An 18297-nucleotide genomic window follows, 5' to 3' on the forward strand; every position below is an offset into this window, starting at 1 on the left:
CTTTACTCTATCAAGAAACTAAAAAAATTGGTTTGTGTCTTGATTGACTCATTGTAAGTTAACTGCTGAAAAAGATTTTTTAAACAATAGCATTGACATAATTCAAGATGAGAAAACTACTTTGGTTATTCAAATATCAGAACTGGAAGAAAAAAATATTTTATTGAAGGCTGAAAATAATGATTGCAAGGAAAAGTTGAAGGAAATCCCTGAAACTAACATCAAATGTAAGGGTAAGGCTAATAGAGTTAAGCTAGAACTTGAAGAAAGCTTGAAAAACTCTGAACTGAAATTATGTATGGAGAGAAATCTCCAATTATAAAAGGACATGGTTTGCATTAAGGAGAATTTGAAGAAGTCTCTCAAATGGACCACGCAATCTAAAATCCTAGCAGATCTGACCAATTAGGGTCATAGTGGTGGAAAGGGTCTAGGGTGCAGAAAGGTAAATGCCCCTTATATCCTCATATCAAGTATATGTCTGTGACTGATAACTTATTGTGCATTCATTGAGGTAGAAATAGACATCTTAAGAAGGATTGTGGTGTCTGGAAAAGAACAAAATAATTTCTCAAGGTATTCTAAGTAGAAACAAAATCAGAAGAAAGGACCTAGTCCCAACATTAAAATGAGAAAGCAAAATTTGCCTGTCTGGACTAAGAAAGCACTGAATACACCATTATCTGTGTTTTGGGAGCTCAAGCTTAAATGGGTTCCCAAACCTAACAAGTAATCCTTTTTGCAGGAGAAGTCTGTTGGAAGTAGTCAGTGTTGGTTCATGGATATGTGATCCTCAAAGCACATGAATGGAAGGACTGAAAACTTCCTCTCCTCAAGGCACTGTAAGGAGGTAGTGCCTCTTTTGGAAACAGATAAAGGGGTACATTCTTGGTATTGGAAGAATTGGGAAATACTGGAACATTTAATTAAAGATGTGCACTATGTGGATGGGGATGAAATACAATTTACTGTGTCACAAATTTGTGAAAAATGAAATAAAGTTAGATTTCTTTCTAAGAAGTGCATTGTCACAAATCTGTCATCTCAAAAAGTAATTCTGACTGCAAAATGATGCAAGAACATATATGTAGCTGATCTAAATACTGCTCAAGGAGATAATTTATCATGTCTCAGAGCTCACGATAGAAGTGTAAATCTTTGGCACAAAAGACTCGGACATGTTAGTACATCTTTGCTGAACAAACTTGTGATGAGGGACCTGGTCCGTGGGCTTCCAAAGATAAAATTTGCCGATAACAAAGTATGCAATTCATGTATCAAAGGGAAGCAGATTAAAACCTCTTTTAAATAGAGGAAAGAAGTAAGTACCACTAGACCTCTCGAACTAATTCATATGGACTTGCTCAGGCCTGTGAAGATTCAAAGTAGAGGAGAGAAAAAGTACATCTTTGTTATCATTGATGACTTCTCAAGGTACACATGTACAATGTTCCTAAGGACAAAGGATGAAACTACTGATGTATTGATGACCTTTGCCAAAATCATCCAGACAAATCTTAACTACAAAATAGCAGGGATCAGGTTAGACCATGGAATTTAGTTTGAAAATGTCAGAGTTGAAAGTTTTTATATAGAACATGGAATACATCATAACTTCTTATCTCCTAGAACTCCACAATAAAATGATGTGGTGGAAAGGAAGAACTCAACCCTAGTTGTTATTGCAAAAACTATGTTGATTGATTCTGTCCCAAAGAACTTCTGGCTGAAGTTGTTAACACTGCCTATTAGGTCACCAATCGTTGTCAAATTAGGGCAATTCTCAACAAAACTCCCTATGAGCTGCTGAACAATTGAAAGCCTAAGTTGAGCTATCTTAGAGCCTTTGGGTGCAAATGCTTTATTCTCAACAATAGGAAGAGTGATCTTGGGAAATTTGATCCCAAGTGTGATGAAGGAGTGTTTGTTGGCAACTCATCTACCAATAAAGATTAAATAGTTTATGAAAAAAGGACATTGTGCATTGAAAAAAGTGTCTATGTTATATTTGATAATTCTAAAAAAGTTGAGAATATGAAAGATAAAGATTATTTTGAAATTGAAGAGATGCTTTAAATTTAGAGGAACAAAATTATTGATGATAAAAATCAGACTTAGTAGGCTGTTAATGATGATAAGGCAGCTGAATACAAGGAACCAAATGAGGGACCTAGTCAAACTCAAAGTGTCAGTGAAAATAATAAATCTCTACCTAAAGAGCATGTTCTGATGATAAAGAGACTAATGCAATTCAAAATCAATAACCCAAAAGAAATCTAGGATGGAAACACCAATCATCATATCCTTTGGATAATCTTATTTCTCCATTAGACTCTAGGATGCATACCAGGTCCAAAATGAGAAATTTGTTTGCATTTTCAGCGTTCTTATCAACCATTAAGCCAAAGAATGTAAATGAGTCTTTAAAGGATGCCGACTGGGTAAACTCCATGCAAGAAGAATTGAACCAGTTTGAGTGAAGTAAAGTATGTCATCTTATCCCTATACCATCTGACAGAACTATTATAAAGAGCAAGTGGATGTACAAAAACAAGCTAGATGAAAATGGTGTAACTACAAGAAATAAATCTAGACTTTTGGTTTAAGGGTATAATCATGAAGAGGGGATTGACTATGATGAAACTTTTACTCCTGTAGCAAGGATAGATGCTATTAGAATTCTGATTGCATTTGGAATGCAAGTTGTTCCAAATGGATGCAAATAGTGCATTTCTGAATGGGTATTTGAAGGAGGAAATTTGTGTCAAGCAGTCCCCTAGATTTGAAGATGTAGATCAACCAAATCACGTGCTCAAGTTGGAAAAAGCTCTTTATGGACTAAAATAAGCCCCAAGGCTTGGTATAAAAGACAGTCAAAATTCCTTCTTGACAATGGCTTCAAGAGAGGGAAGATTGACAATACTTTATTCCTGAAGGAGAAATGAAAAGATTTACTCATTGTTAAGGTCTATGTGGATGATATCATATTTGGAGCAACATCAAACTCACTTTGCAAGGATTTTGCTACTCTTATGGGAAGTGAATTTGAGATGAGTATGACGGGTGAATAAAGCTTCTTTTTTGGGGTTATAAATAAAGCAATCGCCACATGGGATTTCCATATGCCAAGAGACATATATCAAAGAGCTTCTGAAAAAATTTCATATGTTGGAGGTAAAGTTAATTGTTACTCCGATGGGAACCAACTCCAAACTTGATGCTAATAGACCTGGTCTAGAGGTTAATGAAGCCATGTATAGAGGAATTGTTAGATCTTTTCTCTATCTAACAGCAGGCAGGCCTGACATTGTGTTTAGTATTGAAATGTATGCAAGATTTCAAGCTTATCCCACAGATTCCCATTTGAAAGCTGCAAAAAAGAATTTTGAGATACTTAAAGGGAACTGAGGACCTGGTCCTACACTATCCTTTTGTAGACTCTTTCAACTTGGTTGGGTTTGGAGATACAGATTATGCAGGTTACCTGGTTGATAGAAAAAGCACTTCAGGAATGATTCACTTTCTTGGCTCATCTCTAATTTATTTGGGAACTAAGAAACGACATTCAATTGACTTATTTACATCAGAAGCAGAATATGTAGCTGTTACATCTTTCTATGCTCAATTATTGTGGATCAAACAACAACAGGAGGATTTTGGAGTCCTTATTGATACCATTCCTGGCCAAGAATCCAATTCAACACAAGAGAACTAATCATATAGATTGAGGCATCACTTTTTGAGAGACAATAAGGATAAGGGAAACATCTGTGTGCAATTCTACAAAATGGAGGACCATATAACACACATCCTTACAAACGCTCTAAGCAAAGATCAGTTCGAAAAGAATTGCTTAAAGTTGGGAACGATCAAGCTAAGCTAACCAATCAAATTTGACCCATTCCCTCTTTTATTGGCTAGATCCAGGGAACAACAGGTATCCAACTTTTGTTATGTATGTGTGGTTTAAATTCACTCTCATACCTTTGCAGGTATACACACATAGTAGAGCTGCTGAAGTAGGAGAAAAGGCAGGAAAGATCTAAGTAAATAATATTCAATAATTTTTGAGGGACTTGGTCCCTACTCAGAGGTTAGAATTCTTATTACTGCTTTTGCGTTACACATAAGAATTGTCAAGCCCACCACGTGCTAGTCATCCCTTTTCTGAATAGTTGTCTTGTCAAACTAATAACCCAAAAGATGCTACCCTTGGGGACCAGACACATCAGTTGAATTATCTTAAATAGTCAATCACCCTAAATTGTTCTCTCATCTCTCTTTGTTTTTCAAATTCAAACCAGATATCTCCTTTGAGTTCATATTTCTCTTACCCTCTTCTTTCAAGTCAAACCAAATCATGTCTCACACTCTAACATCTTCTAAGAAAAATGCCAACACCGACACTAGCACTCTAGTTTCACCTAAAATTTATACTCCTCGTTCTACTCTTATGTACTCTTCCCAAGTCACGATGGAGTTGAAACCCCTTGATACTGTAATTGTTGTCCATTGAAGTTAGAATCACATTCAAACATGCATTTACACAACTTCTCCATCTTCTTCCCCAAAAGATGAAACCCAGTTTATTCTTCGACTCTTATGGTTTCAAAATATCAAGGGTCGTTGTCAAATGCCTCTAGTCATTTAGAGGCCATGCTTGTTCTTCAACCTCTCGAAAATGAATCATTAGTTGACCATACTTCGTCCTCCCAACCTGGTCTAGTTTTATCTAACTTTTCAGAGAGACACTTCGATGATAATTTTTATAACGAACACATAAGTGGTTCAAATATCTTAGCTGCAGGTAAAAAATGGGTTGTACAAAGCTTAACTAAGATGAGAGGAGATGATATTAGTCCTCCATTCTCGGATATGAAATAAAAGTCACCTGATCCATCAGTTATTAGTCGAAACCTATTTTTGACCAGACCCTAGAAAGTGAGTTACCTTGAGTACCTATAGAAGATGAGAAAGAGGATGAAGATGAATTACCTCTAGTATTGAGAATCAAAAAAAGCAATAAGGCATTTCAAAGAGATATCTTTGAGGGAAAAGAAGTTGTTAAGAAGGAGGGAAAAGAGCAGGTTTCTAAAAAGAAAAGAATAATTGTCGATGTCAAGGGAAAAAAGGTTAATACTGAGTTTACTAAGGTCACCAAAAATTATTCTACAGAGGGATTGAAAAGAAATTGTTGTGTGATGCCATGGCTACCAGTAAGTCCAAGACAACACTGAAAAGAAGACAAAGGAATATGGTAGTTGTTGATGAGGAATTTATATCCCTGAAGAGCAATTGATTGACATATCTAAAGAGAAAGGGGATAATGAAACAAAGGATGACGATGTTGTGGCTGATATATCCAAGAGAAGAAATGTGTCCTTGGATACAAGTCTATTAAAGAAAAAAGCACTGCAAAGACAAGGACTGGAAAGAAGGAGCAAAAGAAAAGTGTTAAAAGAAAAAGAGAAGAAACTACTGTGGATCTTGTAACTAAAAAGGGACTAGGTTTAGTCAGCAAGAAGAAAAAATTTGAGAAAGTAATGAGCAAGGGTGAAAGAATTTAGGTCCTGCAGACTCAAAAGATTCTAAGAAGAAGAGATTTTGATCCAGAAGTTAGAGAAAAACAAGGAATGAGGGACTTGGTTGATGTAGTGGAAATACAAGGTTAGACGCATCTCTTCGAGTGGAATGTCCCACTCTTCATGACCAAGAGGTGTATGAATTTTATTATAACACTAATTTTGCTGATGATGTAGTCTGAATACGAAAGTTGGTGGAATTATGTGGAAATCTTGGGAGAGATTTTGAGAGTACCACGAGAGGGAATTGCCTCTGTTAATAAGGCTTCACCCACCCGTTACTTTATTCTTGAAGAAGGTAAACTATTAGATTTGAATTGTGCTAGGGTCCTTAATAAGTTTGTGAAGGGCCAATATCAATGGTACTTTGAATTCGTCAACAAAGTACTTCTACCACTATTTGAGAAACAAACTGCGGCTTCGTCTATAGACTTATTTCTCATGGAGGACTTGAGCAAGCTTGAAGGAATCAATCTTCCACCTATCATGATGGAACATATGTTTAAAACAATGACATTAAAATATGAAAAGCACGGGTTAGGTTATGAATATTTGTTGGATCTAGTTTTTAATCACTTTAGAATTGAGGTAGGCAAGGGTGTCAAAGGTACTATCAAGAAAGCCTTATCTTAAAACACTCTTCTCGAATATGAGTATGTTGAGGGGAGAAACAGAAATAAAGCCAAGTCACAAGTCTCTGATCTCCTATAACAACAAGAGAATTTGATGCAAGAACTTGATGAGATGTTTGTGACACTTGCAAGCAGGGATGCAGAGATTGCTTGATTAGATGCCGTTGTTGTAGGCATAAGTTGAGGGACCTGGTTTGGGTATGATTGCTACATTAAAGGCTTAGAGTGAGATCCTAACCGCTAAAGTTAAGAGCCTTACCCAACAATTGCTTCAAGCTCATGATGAAGGCAATGCCAGAATGACCCTCCTTCTCCAATCCTTGGCTCTTGAACCTCCTCCTACCTGATCTCCTTAGCCTTTAAAACTTCTTCAATCTTTCTTCAGTGGTCTTAACTAGTTCTTAAATGTAGTTATTTTGCATTATTTTGTAATGTTATCCTTACTTATCAATGAATGTATTTGTTTTGTATCTACAGTCTTGATCTTGTTTTCATGTTATTCTACTTATTTTAAGTGTTGACCTAAGCGGCCATGAATATTTCCGTACTGCATGACATTGGTTTGGTTTACTGCTCTTTTTTATGATGCAAAAAGGGGGGAAGATGTGTGTTCAGTTTTGTTGGGAAGTTGTTCATGTAGTGAGATCTGGTGATAGGACTTGGTTGTATTGATAGGGGGAAGTATATTGAGTGTGGGAATACATGGGACCTAGCCACATTAATAGGGGGAAGTTCAGTGGCAAAGAGAACACAAGTCCTTATAATTTTTCATCATCAAAAAGGGGAGAAATGTTATATTCAGGTTTTGATGAGTTAACAAACTATGTGACCTAGTAGACGGACCTAGTCTTATGAGAAAGACATATCATTGATATAATGGGGACAAGCTATAAAGCCTGCCACCATCTGTTGTGGTTGGTAAACATAGCAGAGGACAACAAACTATCCGGCCAATCAGAGGACACTAGGTTATTTCTGTGCATACGTTAATACTCATTCTTGGACAAGAAATAACCTAGTTTTTCATATCAATTATACACACGCAAGGTTGGTTCTCTCTCAAGGAAGAACAACTTCACTACGATAGCAAGGAAACTGATAAAGTCATCATTCTGAAAGTTCCAAGTTGTCTTAGGTTGATGTTGTGTCTTATGTTCTAAAGTTGTAAGATCAATTCTTATATTATATAGAAATATTGATCATTTTCATATTTTATTCTGAGTGCTCGAGTTCATGGCTAGAGTTAGCTTTGTCAGGTTTTTTGAAGTGCATGTCAACTAAAGCTAGTTGAGATAGTGGGCAATAGAGTTATTGCTTAGGCTTATCTTGTAATAGAGTTATTACAAGAGGGAGGGATTAAGAGTTTAATTCCGAGGGTTGCAATCCTTGTAATCTAAATCTTGGTTTTTTATTTAGTGAAGTTGGTTGTGAAACCCTATGGGACAACTCATGATTTTTCCTACCTTGAGCAAGGAGGTTTTCCACATAAAATAATGTATATTGTTCTTACATCTTTTAATTTGCATTTGTATTGGTATTATTGTCAAGTGACCTGGTCCGTTGACATAGTGGTAGACTCGTACAAGCTATCAGGGTTGTTTCAAAGGATAGCTCCTCCCAAAATAGGTTCACTCTCTTCACTACAACTCCCACATGAATCCCTATCTCCACCTCTGTTTAAATACAAGTAAACTTAAACCACGTTTGGCAAATTTTTAGAATACCAATTCCTGATTAGGAAGAATATAAAATTAACAGACCACGCACACCAAATTCAATCCACTTTAGATCATACAACTAACTGGAAATACCATTTGAGGTCAACCTTGATCAGTATAGCGATAGATGTTAGAATATAGAATCACTATTCACATACAAAACGGTTTAAATAATGAGGCATATAGTTAAATTTAGTTGACTTTTGACCACATATGTTTTAAGAACATACGGAAGGATAAATGATTAGAGTTGCTTGTTTCCTTCAATGATACAACATATACTTCCAAAATAAAAGAATTCTCATGTTAGTAATTTCATTTTTGAGAGAGTAAGAGGCAGAGATTACCTCTTCGAGCTCTATCAGCATTTGCTGCTTAGATAGACTTCAGAAAGCCCTTCACGGTTTCGTTCTCTCCTTAGTTGTGTTACACTTGCATATTTGTTAAAAAATGATTTAAGATAAAATCTTGAGAGTCCAAAATTTCTATTGTCACTTAATTTGAATATTCTGCTATCAAATCAAATATATTATCACCAATAGTCTTTGCAAGAACATGTTCCATTCGCAAACTTATGGAACCTATCATCTCTACCAGGAAGTATTTACTTCAAAATATTTGATAAACCTTTGACGTACTCATGAAAATCTCCAAAACTCTCAAATTCTTGAAAACACGAATTCCCCTCCCCTCAATTTCATCGCCACCAGAAAGAAGTGCCAACCAATTGCCAATTTTTCATTGTGAAATCTCAAGCTCTCATCCCTTGTTTTCCCTTCAACATCGTGTAATGAAAAACTTTCTTTTCGTGTGTAACCAGGTTCATATTTAATTTTTTTTCTCCATATTATATAAAAATTCATGAATAGCTGTAGTAAGTGGGTGTGTCTCATCTCTGTTCTAGAAAAAATGCATCTTCTTGTCGATCGCCTCCCAACTTTGTCCTGCTTCTTTCCTTAAAATTTTTATTTTCACCAGTCCTCTTAATCACTTGCATTCTTTCCATATGCGAGCATCAATAGAAATGTTTGGCATCATTACATGTTGCTGTAATATACCACACTTCTAGCACACAACCCATGGATTTGTTGTCCATTTTCCAGAAAACCAAGAATACCACATGAATTTAAGTTGGTAGAAAAAGTGTATTCATTGGTCTTACATGTGAGAAGAGCATTCGAGAGAGAAGGGTAGAACCTTGTGACTTTGAGTTAGGCTTGAAATCTGTGGGCATGTAGTTAGACTTAGGCTTTGGTGGGAGTTATAAGTTTTAGGAAATAAGGAGTAGTATTTAGAAATAAGAGCACAGTGGAGAAGAGTTTCTAAGCTCAAAAGCTATTAGTCGTATCATGAAATTCATAATGGTCCAATTCTTATATCATACATATAATTATCTTCCCAAAAGTTATGAGAAATTTTAGTCAAAGCGTTTGAGGTAATACTCCTTTCCATGTTTCAAATTCAGTATCTATTCATGCGTGAATGTTTTAGTTACTCTATTACATTCATGCCTTGTGTATTTTCCTATTTTGGTCATCATTCGATGATGAATGATCCCAAGGGGGAGATATTGTAACACCCTAATAATTTTTAAGCTAAGATCCAAACCATCTTCATATGAGTATAGAGTTGTACTGGATAATTCTTAATTGTACATAGATGTTAAGGTTAATTCTTTAGTGTGAGAATAGATTTAGAGATGAATTAAGGTAGCAAGAATCCTCTAACACAAAATTAGATTGACTTACCGATTGAATTTTGATTTAAGATTTTACTTGGATCCACTTCAAATGATCATAACTCCTAGAATAAAGGTTCATGAATCCTCTTTCAAACAACACCAAATTTGTATCATTTGGAGTTTGGAATAAAAAGGTTATGCCCATTTCAGTGAAGCCGTGATTGTCTACACCTATACGGTATGTATAAATTTTCACAGACGGCAAAGCCATCCGTGAAAGATTGCTGCATTTTTTTTGAAACTTTTTACATGTATTACAAAGTTATTTTGGTTCTTTCAAAGATTTTTATCCCTATTATAATTCTTTTTGGGTGCTTTACAAAAGTTTATTAATCAACTAATTAGTTTTCCTCTTATAATCATCAATTTAAACATCTATGTCTTAAGAGATTCTCTCAAAACTAGCCTAGGGTTCCTCTTCTCCATCAAGAACCCTAAAACTTTCAAGTGAAAAAATTAAAGAATCAAGAGAATCCTTCCATCCAAGATTTCCCCAAGTTCTTCCACTCTAAGAACTCTATAAATGAGTTTCTTTTCTCAAGATTAAGCACCAAGACTCCAAGATCAAAGATTTCCTCCAAGAAAGCTAGTGTTCTTCCTCAAGCTCAAGGGAAATCAAGTCTCCACCAAAGTTTTTAGTCCAATAGCTTCATAATCTGGTAGGTAGGGCTAATCATAACATTGGACTTAGTTTTTCCTCACGGCCTACATGTAAATTCAGTTAGTATGAGTTCAAGCTTGAGTAAGGCTAATCATAGCATTAGACTGAGTTTGTCCTCGCATCCTACATCTAAATTCAGTTAGTATGAGTTCAAGCTTGAGTTATAACCCTAAGTCTATTGAGTTTTCGAATGCGCTCTGATTTGTATTATTGAGTTCCATGTTTATTTATTGATATTGTGTCTGTTCATGTAAGTATTATTCTAGAATCGATGTTCATGCCAAGTTTCACATGAAATCTAGTTGAGTTCTTACCATGCTTACTATTATGCATTTTTTTAGAATGAAGAGACAGAGTACTTTCATGTTTTAGAAAAGATGAGTTTTTGATGGAACATGAGTGTCCCAAGTGCATACATTACTTGAGTTTATGAAGCTTTTTATTACTGATATTCTTATACCCCGCACTCTTGGTACATGGTAATATTTATTTAGCTTCTCTAAAGTTACCATGTGATCCATATTATTCATGACGTTATCAAATAACTCTAAGGAAGGGAGGATGTAATGCCCCATATTTTGAATAAGCTAGTTCTATGTGAGTAGTGATGATTGGAAATAGGTTTGGAAGGATTTGAAAGAAGTTGGAGGCCAAGTAGTGAGTCGTGGTAATCGACCTACTTGCGTAAGCTACCGATTTGGATATCTTCATAATTAAGCTACTTGAGTACATGTCGAACTTAAGTAGCAAGGATCACATAAGTTCTTAAAGTGAGACGAGATTACAAACCTATAAAAAAGAATAAGTAGGAGATGCACCTACTTGGAAAGTGGACCCCACCAAGACACGTGGCAGCTGCTGGTTAGTGCATGGATAAGGTGGACCTATAGGAGCTGGACACGTATAGGGGATGGACACGTGTCACCCTTAGGGGCTGACATGTGTCACCTTCAAAAGTGGTGTATAAAGCCAAGTAATGACTAAGAGCTTGTTCTTAGTTCATCCTTTTCTTAACATTAAACTTAGAAAAAAAGAGAGAAAGAAAGAGAGTTCAAGCCATGACAACTTTCGACCATGGCTGAAGCAAGGATGGGCTTAAAGTATTTCTCCGTAAATTAATTCTATAAGGTAATCTCAACCCATTGGAAGGTGATTAGCTACGTGGAATTCATCGTTGGGGCAGCAAGGAGGTTCAATGAAAAGTCCATCAACTTTCAGTCGAGTTGCGGAGCCAAGTGGCTAAGGTAGGGTTTCTTCCTTTCAAATTGGAGTTAATGATGTTGTAATGGAGAGATTAATTTGTATTAAGTGAAGTTGGAGGTAAGAAAATTACATAGTTATTATTGACGTTGTAAATGGGCAGAATTGAGGACGTTCTAGTTGGATTAAAGGTTGATTAGTATTGTCGTTATCATGGTATTAAATTTGAGGGTAATTTGTATATGCTGAAGGGCTAGAAATGTGGTTATAATGAGTGTAAGTGTTGTCTTTTGCAGCCACATTATGCTCCTTTATGTGTGGTTGTGGTTTTATGAAATAAATATCGAAAATTGTATTTTGATGTCGTGGTTTTGGGTGGGCTATTTGGAACTTGGATTGAATAGTGTTGAAGTGGTTTTATTTTATATGGATGGTGGTGGTTGTTGTTGGTGTGGATGTGCTAATCAGAGGTGAATTGGAAGCTCGGATAGGGTGAGTTATATAAGGGAAGTGCTGTCCGATTTCCGTCAACTTCTTAAAGAATAAATATACTAGTTGATAAGTGTGAACGAGGAAGTGATTCCTATTGGTAATTGGTTGCAGATTTAGAAGCTATAAGGTCGAAGTTTTTTAATAATAGTGTTACTTTCGTGTTAAATAGGTTAAAGTGGTAACGAAGCAAGATTGGTTGCGGTTGATCTATAACAGGTATGTAAAGCTATCCCTCTTTTATCTTGGTATGTCTTAGACATAAGTGATATATGATATGAGCTTTGGGGGTAATTCCATTCATAAAGCTGTGAGTATGATTCATGACTCTTATCCACTTCTTGATGTTAGAACTCCTACAATAATTAAGTTATTGCCTCTCAAGTCTTCTATATGATGGAAAGTAATAAGTATATAAAGTTATCCCTCCTTTCTTTAGGCATGTCTTAGATATAAGTAAGGAATGATATGTATATGAAGTTTGGGGTAATTCCATTCATAAGCTTTAAGTGTGCTTCATGATCCTTATTCACTTCTTGCTATTACAATTCTCAAGTGATTGAGCCTCCCCCTCCAGTTTTCGGTACGTTGGATAATAGTCGATATATACCCATTTCTATTCTTAGGTACTATGATAATTATTGTTTAGACTTCTATAAGATGTTTCATAATATAGTGACATATGACTATGATTCTTGAGGCTCTTTGACATACTTTATGATGATATTCGAGGGATGTCTGATATGTTACCGAGTTTTACATGCATGTATATATATTATATTATATATGGATCTGGCCGTATGTTCTTCGATACTAACATGTTATATTATATATATGGATCGGACCGTACGTTCTTTGGCACTATTATATTATATATGGATCGGGCTGTACGTACCTCGACACTAACATGTTATATATATTGATCGAGCTGAACGTTCCTCAGCACTATTATATTATGTATGGATCGGGATGTACGTTCCAGAGCACTAACAGTTATACTATAGTCTATGCCTGCCATACACCGTAAAGGTAAATTCAGCTATATAGAGTTATGTAGATATTATCACATGTTGGCCACAGATGCATTCAGTTATTGAGACTGTTTTCATGATTCATTTATACTTAATGTTCTTACGCTTTATATACTCAGTACGTATTCTGTGCTGACCCCCTCTCTTCGGAGGGCTGCATTTCATGCCCGCAGGTACAAATACGCATTTTGGGGATCCGCCATCTTAGGATTTCCACTCAGCAATTTTGGGAGTGCTTCATAGTGCTGGAGCCTAGATTTTTGGTACTGAACTTTTGATGTATATATTCATTTATTCAGGGGTATGACGGGGGCCCTATCCCACCATATGATACCATTGGTACTCTTAGAGGTCTGTAGATATGTGTATGCGGGTTGTATGTAAGTTTTGTTCTGTTGTGTCTATACGATGTATTGTAAATATTAATATGAAATGCCAGCCTTGTCGGCTTGCACGTCCCTTCATGAGATGATTAGTGACAACTCCTCAGGGAACAAATGATAGAGATGTATTTATATGAAAACGTCATGACCCATTGGAATTCTTATGTATGTTATCATGTTGTTCGTAGTTCGGTTTGACTACATCTGATAGGTATGTATACGGGGTCCAGGTCAGACCCCAGTCACGGCCTATGGGGTTAGGTCATGACAGATATTATGATTATGCATGATTTTACAAGTTTAAGTGAGTTAGAGTATTATGTGTTATTTTGAGACTGAGTTTGGAGGGAACCCGAGAAGTCCCAAAATGCATGCTTGTTTTAAAAGAGTATTAAAGAATTTTGAGAAATGAGTTTGACCTAGTCAGAGTAAAGTCCATAGAGACTAAATGAGGTACATTTTGAGTATCTTACTCAATTTATTATATGAGCATTATTGCATGATTTTAGAAGTAGTATTGAGCACCAATTTGGGTATGAGTTCAGAAAATTCAAATCCTATAAACTATGACGAGGAGCACATTTTATTTCTTAGATCACCGGATCGGACTAGGAACTGATCGACTGCAGGTATAGGGGATCTTATCACAATTTCCTATGTATGTACAATTGCCATAGATTGTTACTTAATAGAGGCAAGAGGAAATTAATAGAGCCAATAACCAAGTATTTACGCGTAATAGTGACCAAGGCATTCCCTATCGTGGGAATTGTGCAAACTAGGATGAAAAATAGTTGCACCTACAGGCAAAAATTGGATAGCAAGGAAGCATAATGAGAATTTTTATATACGAAATGGCAAATTGGCCATCATTATGGCGAGTTATGGTAAGTATAGTAAGAAAACAGGTTGAATGTATATGTGGTGGATAAGTCTAGTTAGAAAGTGTGCACAGAAGAAGTTAAAGGAACCAGTTGCTGTAAACGGAATATATGTCAAACATGGTATGAATGTTATAGGTATGTTTGAAATCTGCAGTTAAAGATGGAAAGACAAAGTGAACAGGAAAGAGTGATAAGTATAGTTTGTGTTGGATATTTGAGGCAATTTTGTCATTTTTGTCTTGTGATTGATATCAAGAGCCCTGTGTGGCTACGATATGATATCATATATGTGTGATAGTCCTATGAGGCATTGTTGGTATTTCTTGCGTGTAAGTCTTGAGATAGTAAGAAATACAAAGGAAACTCTATTGCAAAAAAAAGCATATACGAGCGACAAAAATTAGGATTTATTTGAAGGGACCAAAATGTTTTCTAGTCATAAGTTATCTTAGAAGAAGCTCAAATAGAAGAGAAAAAATGTCCAACAATTAAGCTTCACCTTTACTTGAAAAGTACAACGTACACAACAAGTAGTTTACGAGCTAAATAGTTTGTTTGTGACCCAGGAACAATTTGAAGGTAAATTCATTTCATACTTCAAGGCAAGAAAGATGGTTAGGAAGGGTTATATTTATCATCTGGTTTGGGTGCATAATTTGGAAGTAGAGGTACCGACTATTCAGTCAGTGCTAGTAATCAATGAATATCCAGATGTATTCCCAGATGAACTCCCAGGTCTTCCTTCGAAGCGGGAGATAGAGTTCACTGTAGATGTGTTACCAGATACTCAACCCATATTTATTCCTCCCTACAGAATGGCACCCGCAGAGCTGAAAGAGTTGAAGGAGAAACTGAAAGATCTATTAGAAAAGGGCTTCACTAGGCCCAGTACATCACCTTGGGGAGCACTAGTACTATTTGTGAAAAAAAAGGGAGATGGGTCACTGCGAATGTGTATTGATTATAAGCAGCTGAATAAGGTAACAATAAAGAATAGATATCCTCTCCCCAAGATTGATAATTTGTTTGACCAGTTGTAGGGTGCTAAGTGTTTTTCGAGAATAGACCTACAATCAGGCTATCATCAGGTACGGGTAAAGGAAGCCGATATTCAAAAGACTGCATTCAGAAACTAATACAGACATTATGAGTTTAGAGTAATGTCGTTTGGGATGACTAATACTCCAGTGGTGTTTATGAATCTAACAAACCGAGCATTCAAGCATTCCTAGACCTGTTCGTGATTGTATTTATGGATGATATTCTGGTCTTTTCACAATCGAAAGAGGATCATACAGATCATTTGCGGATGGTACTTGGGGTGCTTCAGCACCAGAAGTTGTATGCTAAGCTCTCTGAATGTAAATTCTGGTTGACTTCAGTAGCATTCTTGGGGTATATTATTGGAACTAATGGTATTCGAGTAGATACACAGAACATTAAGGCCGTAAAGACTTGGCCTAGGCCTATGAAACCTACTGAGTTACGTAGTTTCTTGGGGCTAGCAGGATATTATAGGAGATTTGTGGAGAACTTTGCTTTGATTTCTGCACCTTTTACAAGGTTAACTCAGAAGGCGGCTAAGTCCCAGTGGACCGATGTTTGTTAACGAAGCTTTTAATTGCTGAAAGATAAGTTGACTACGGACCCTATTCTAACTCTTCCTAAAGGAACAAATGGCTATGTTATTTATTGTGATGCTTCCAATGTTGTCCTAGGTTATGTACTGGTGAAACATGGTAGGGTCATAGCATATGCCTCCCGACAGCCCAAGAAGAATGAAAGAAAGTATCCTACTCATGATCTGGAGTTAGAAGCAATAATTCATGCTTTGAAAATATGGAGGCACTATCTATATGGAGTACATGTTGATATCTATATGGATCACAAAAGTCTCCAATACATCTTTAAGCAAAAAGAGCTGAATTTACGACAGAGAAAGTGGCTAGAGTTGCTGAAAAATTATGATATTCATATTCTATACCACCCAGGGAAAGCAAATATTGTAGCCGATGCACTCAGCCGTAAGTCTAGGGGTAGCTTGGCAGATGTACAATCAGAACAGAAAAACATAGTCTGCAAAATTTGCCAGTTAGATAATCTTGGAGTCCATTTGGCTGATTCGGATGATGGTGGAGTTTCTGTTCGAGGAGTTACTGAATCCTCTATCATGGAAGAGATAAAGCAATACCAGTATGAGGACCCTATTCTGGCACAGTATAGGAATGCATCTCTTCAAAAAGAAAAGACTCCATTTGAGATCACACCTAACAGAGTGCTAAGATATAGGGGCAAAATATGTGTACCTCAGATTGTAGGGCTATGGCAACAAGTGATGGAAGAGGCACACTATGCCCGCTATTCTCCTCATCTAGGGTCAACCAATATGTATCATGACCTCAGATGTTTATATTGGTGGGATGGCATGAAGAAGGATATAGCAGAGTTCATAGCCCAATGCCTAAATTGTCAACAAGTTAAGATTGAGCATTAGAAGCCTGACGGACTATTACAAGAGATGGAAATCCCAACTTGGAAATGAAAAGCAATTAATATGGACTTTATTATAGGCTTACCTCGCACACTACGAAAGTATGATTCTGTATGGGTTATTATAGATAGGTTGATAAAATTAGCCCATTTCCTTCCTGTTAGGACTACATTTAGCTGAGGACTATGCGAGGTTGTATATCAAAGAAATAGTAAGACTTTATGGGGTTCCACATCTATTATCTCAGACAGAGGAGCTCAATTTATAGCTAACGTCTGGATATTGGTCCAGAAGGGATTAGGAACACAGGTAAATCTTAGTACAACATTTCACCCTCAGACTGATGGACAGGCCGAGCGTACTATTCAAACACTAGAAGATATGTTGCGGGCCTATATAATTGACTTTAGAGGTAGTTGGGATGATCATTTGCCACTTATTGAGTTTTCCTATAATAATAGCTATTCTAGCATCCAAATTACACTGTATGAGGCTTTGTATGGCAAGACGTGTAGGTCACCTATTGGTTGGTTTGATATTGGTGAAACATGACTAATAGGCCCAAATATGGTTCAGCAAGCTGTGGATAAAGTGAAGTTCGTTCAAGAGAACCTGTTAGCAGTCCAGAGTGGACAAAAGTCATACATAGATGACCGACGTCGACACTTAGAGTTTGAAGTTGGGGATTGGATATTCTTGAAAATGTTACCGATAAAGGTGTAATGAGATTCAGCAAGGAACAAAAACTTGGTCCGAGGTACATTGGCCCTTATCTGATCGTGTGTAGGGTCGGCAAAGTTGCCTATGAGTTGGACCTACCATCTGATTTGGAAGCAGTACATTCAGTTTTTCACGTGTCAATACTCCGCAAATGTATAGGCGACCCTTCCAGAATATTTCCCATGGATAAGGTACATTTAACAAAGGAGTTATCCTATGAGGAACAACCTATCTCCATCTTGGATCGACAGATTAGAAGGTGGCAAACTAAGGACGTGGTTTCCATCAAAGTATTGTGGTGAAATAAAAATAGAGATGAGATGATCAGGAAAGCCGAAAAAGAGATGAAAAATAAATATCCGTACTTTTTCCCTATGTCTACAAGTAATCTAAACTCCTAAATTGATTATATTGGTTAATACGAGGCCTATGGATGACAACTATTACAGAAAATTCCCAAAATCCTTGTGAGACCTTATGAGATTAGTTAACATTCGAGGATGAATTTTCTAAAGGGGGGAAGGATGCCATACCCCACACTCTTGGTACATGGGAACATTTATTTAGCTTCTCTAAAATTACCACGTGGTCCATGTTATTCATGACGATATCAAATAACTCTAAGAAAGGGAGGATGTAACGCTCCATATCTTGTATAGGCTAGTTCTATATGAGTAGTGATGATTGGAAATAGGTTTGGAAGGATTTGAAAGGAGTTGGAGGCCAAGTAGTGAGTTGTGGTAATCGACCTACTTGTGTAAGCTA

The 18297-nt window shown here is 36.5% G+C and overlaps 1 protein-coding gene across 1 annotated transcript; it reads left to right on the top strand.

Moving 5' to 3' along the window:
* Positions 1–15573: 15573 nt before the first annotated feature.
* LOC129884265 (uncharacterized mitochondrial protein AtMg00860-like) lies at positions 15574–15930 on the top strand. The gene has a single exon (XM_055958592.1). It carries the CDS (start codon positions 15574–15576, stop codon positions 15928–15930), a length of 357 nt encoding a protein of 118 aa, XP_055814567.1.
* Positions 15931–18297: the final 2367 nt, after the last annotated feature.

The sequence above is a fragment of the Solanum dulcamara genome, chromosome 4 (genome assembly GCF_947179165.1).
Source record: "Solanum dulcamara chromosome 4, daSolDulc1.2, whole genome shotgun sequence".
NCBI classification, from domain to species: domain Eukaryota; kingdom Viridiplantae; phylum Streptophyta; class Magnoliopsida; order Solanales; family Solanaceae; genus Solanum; species Solanum dulcamara.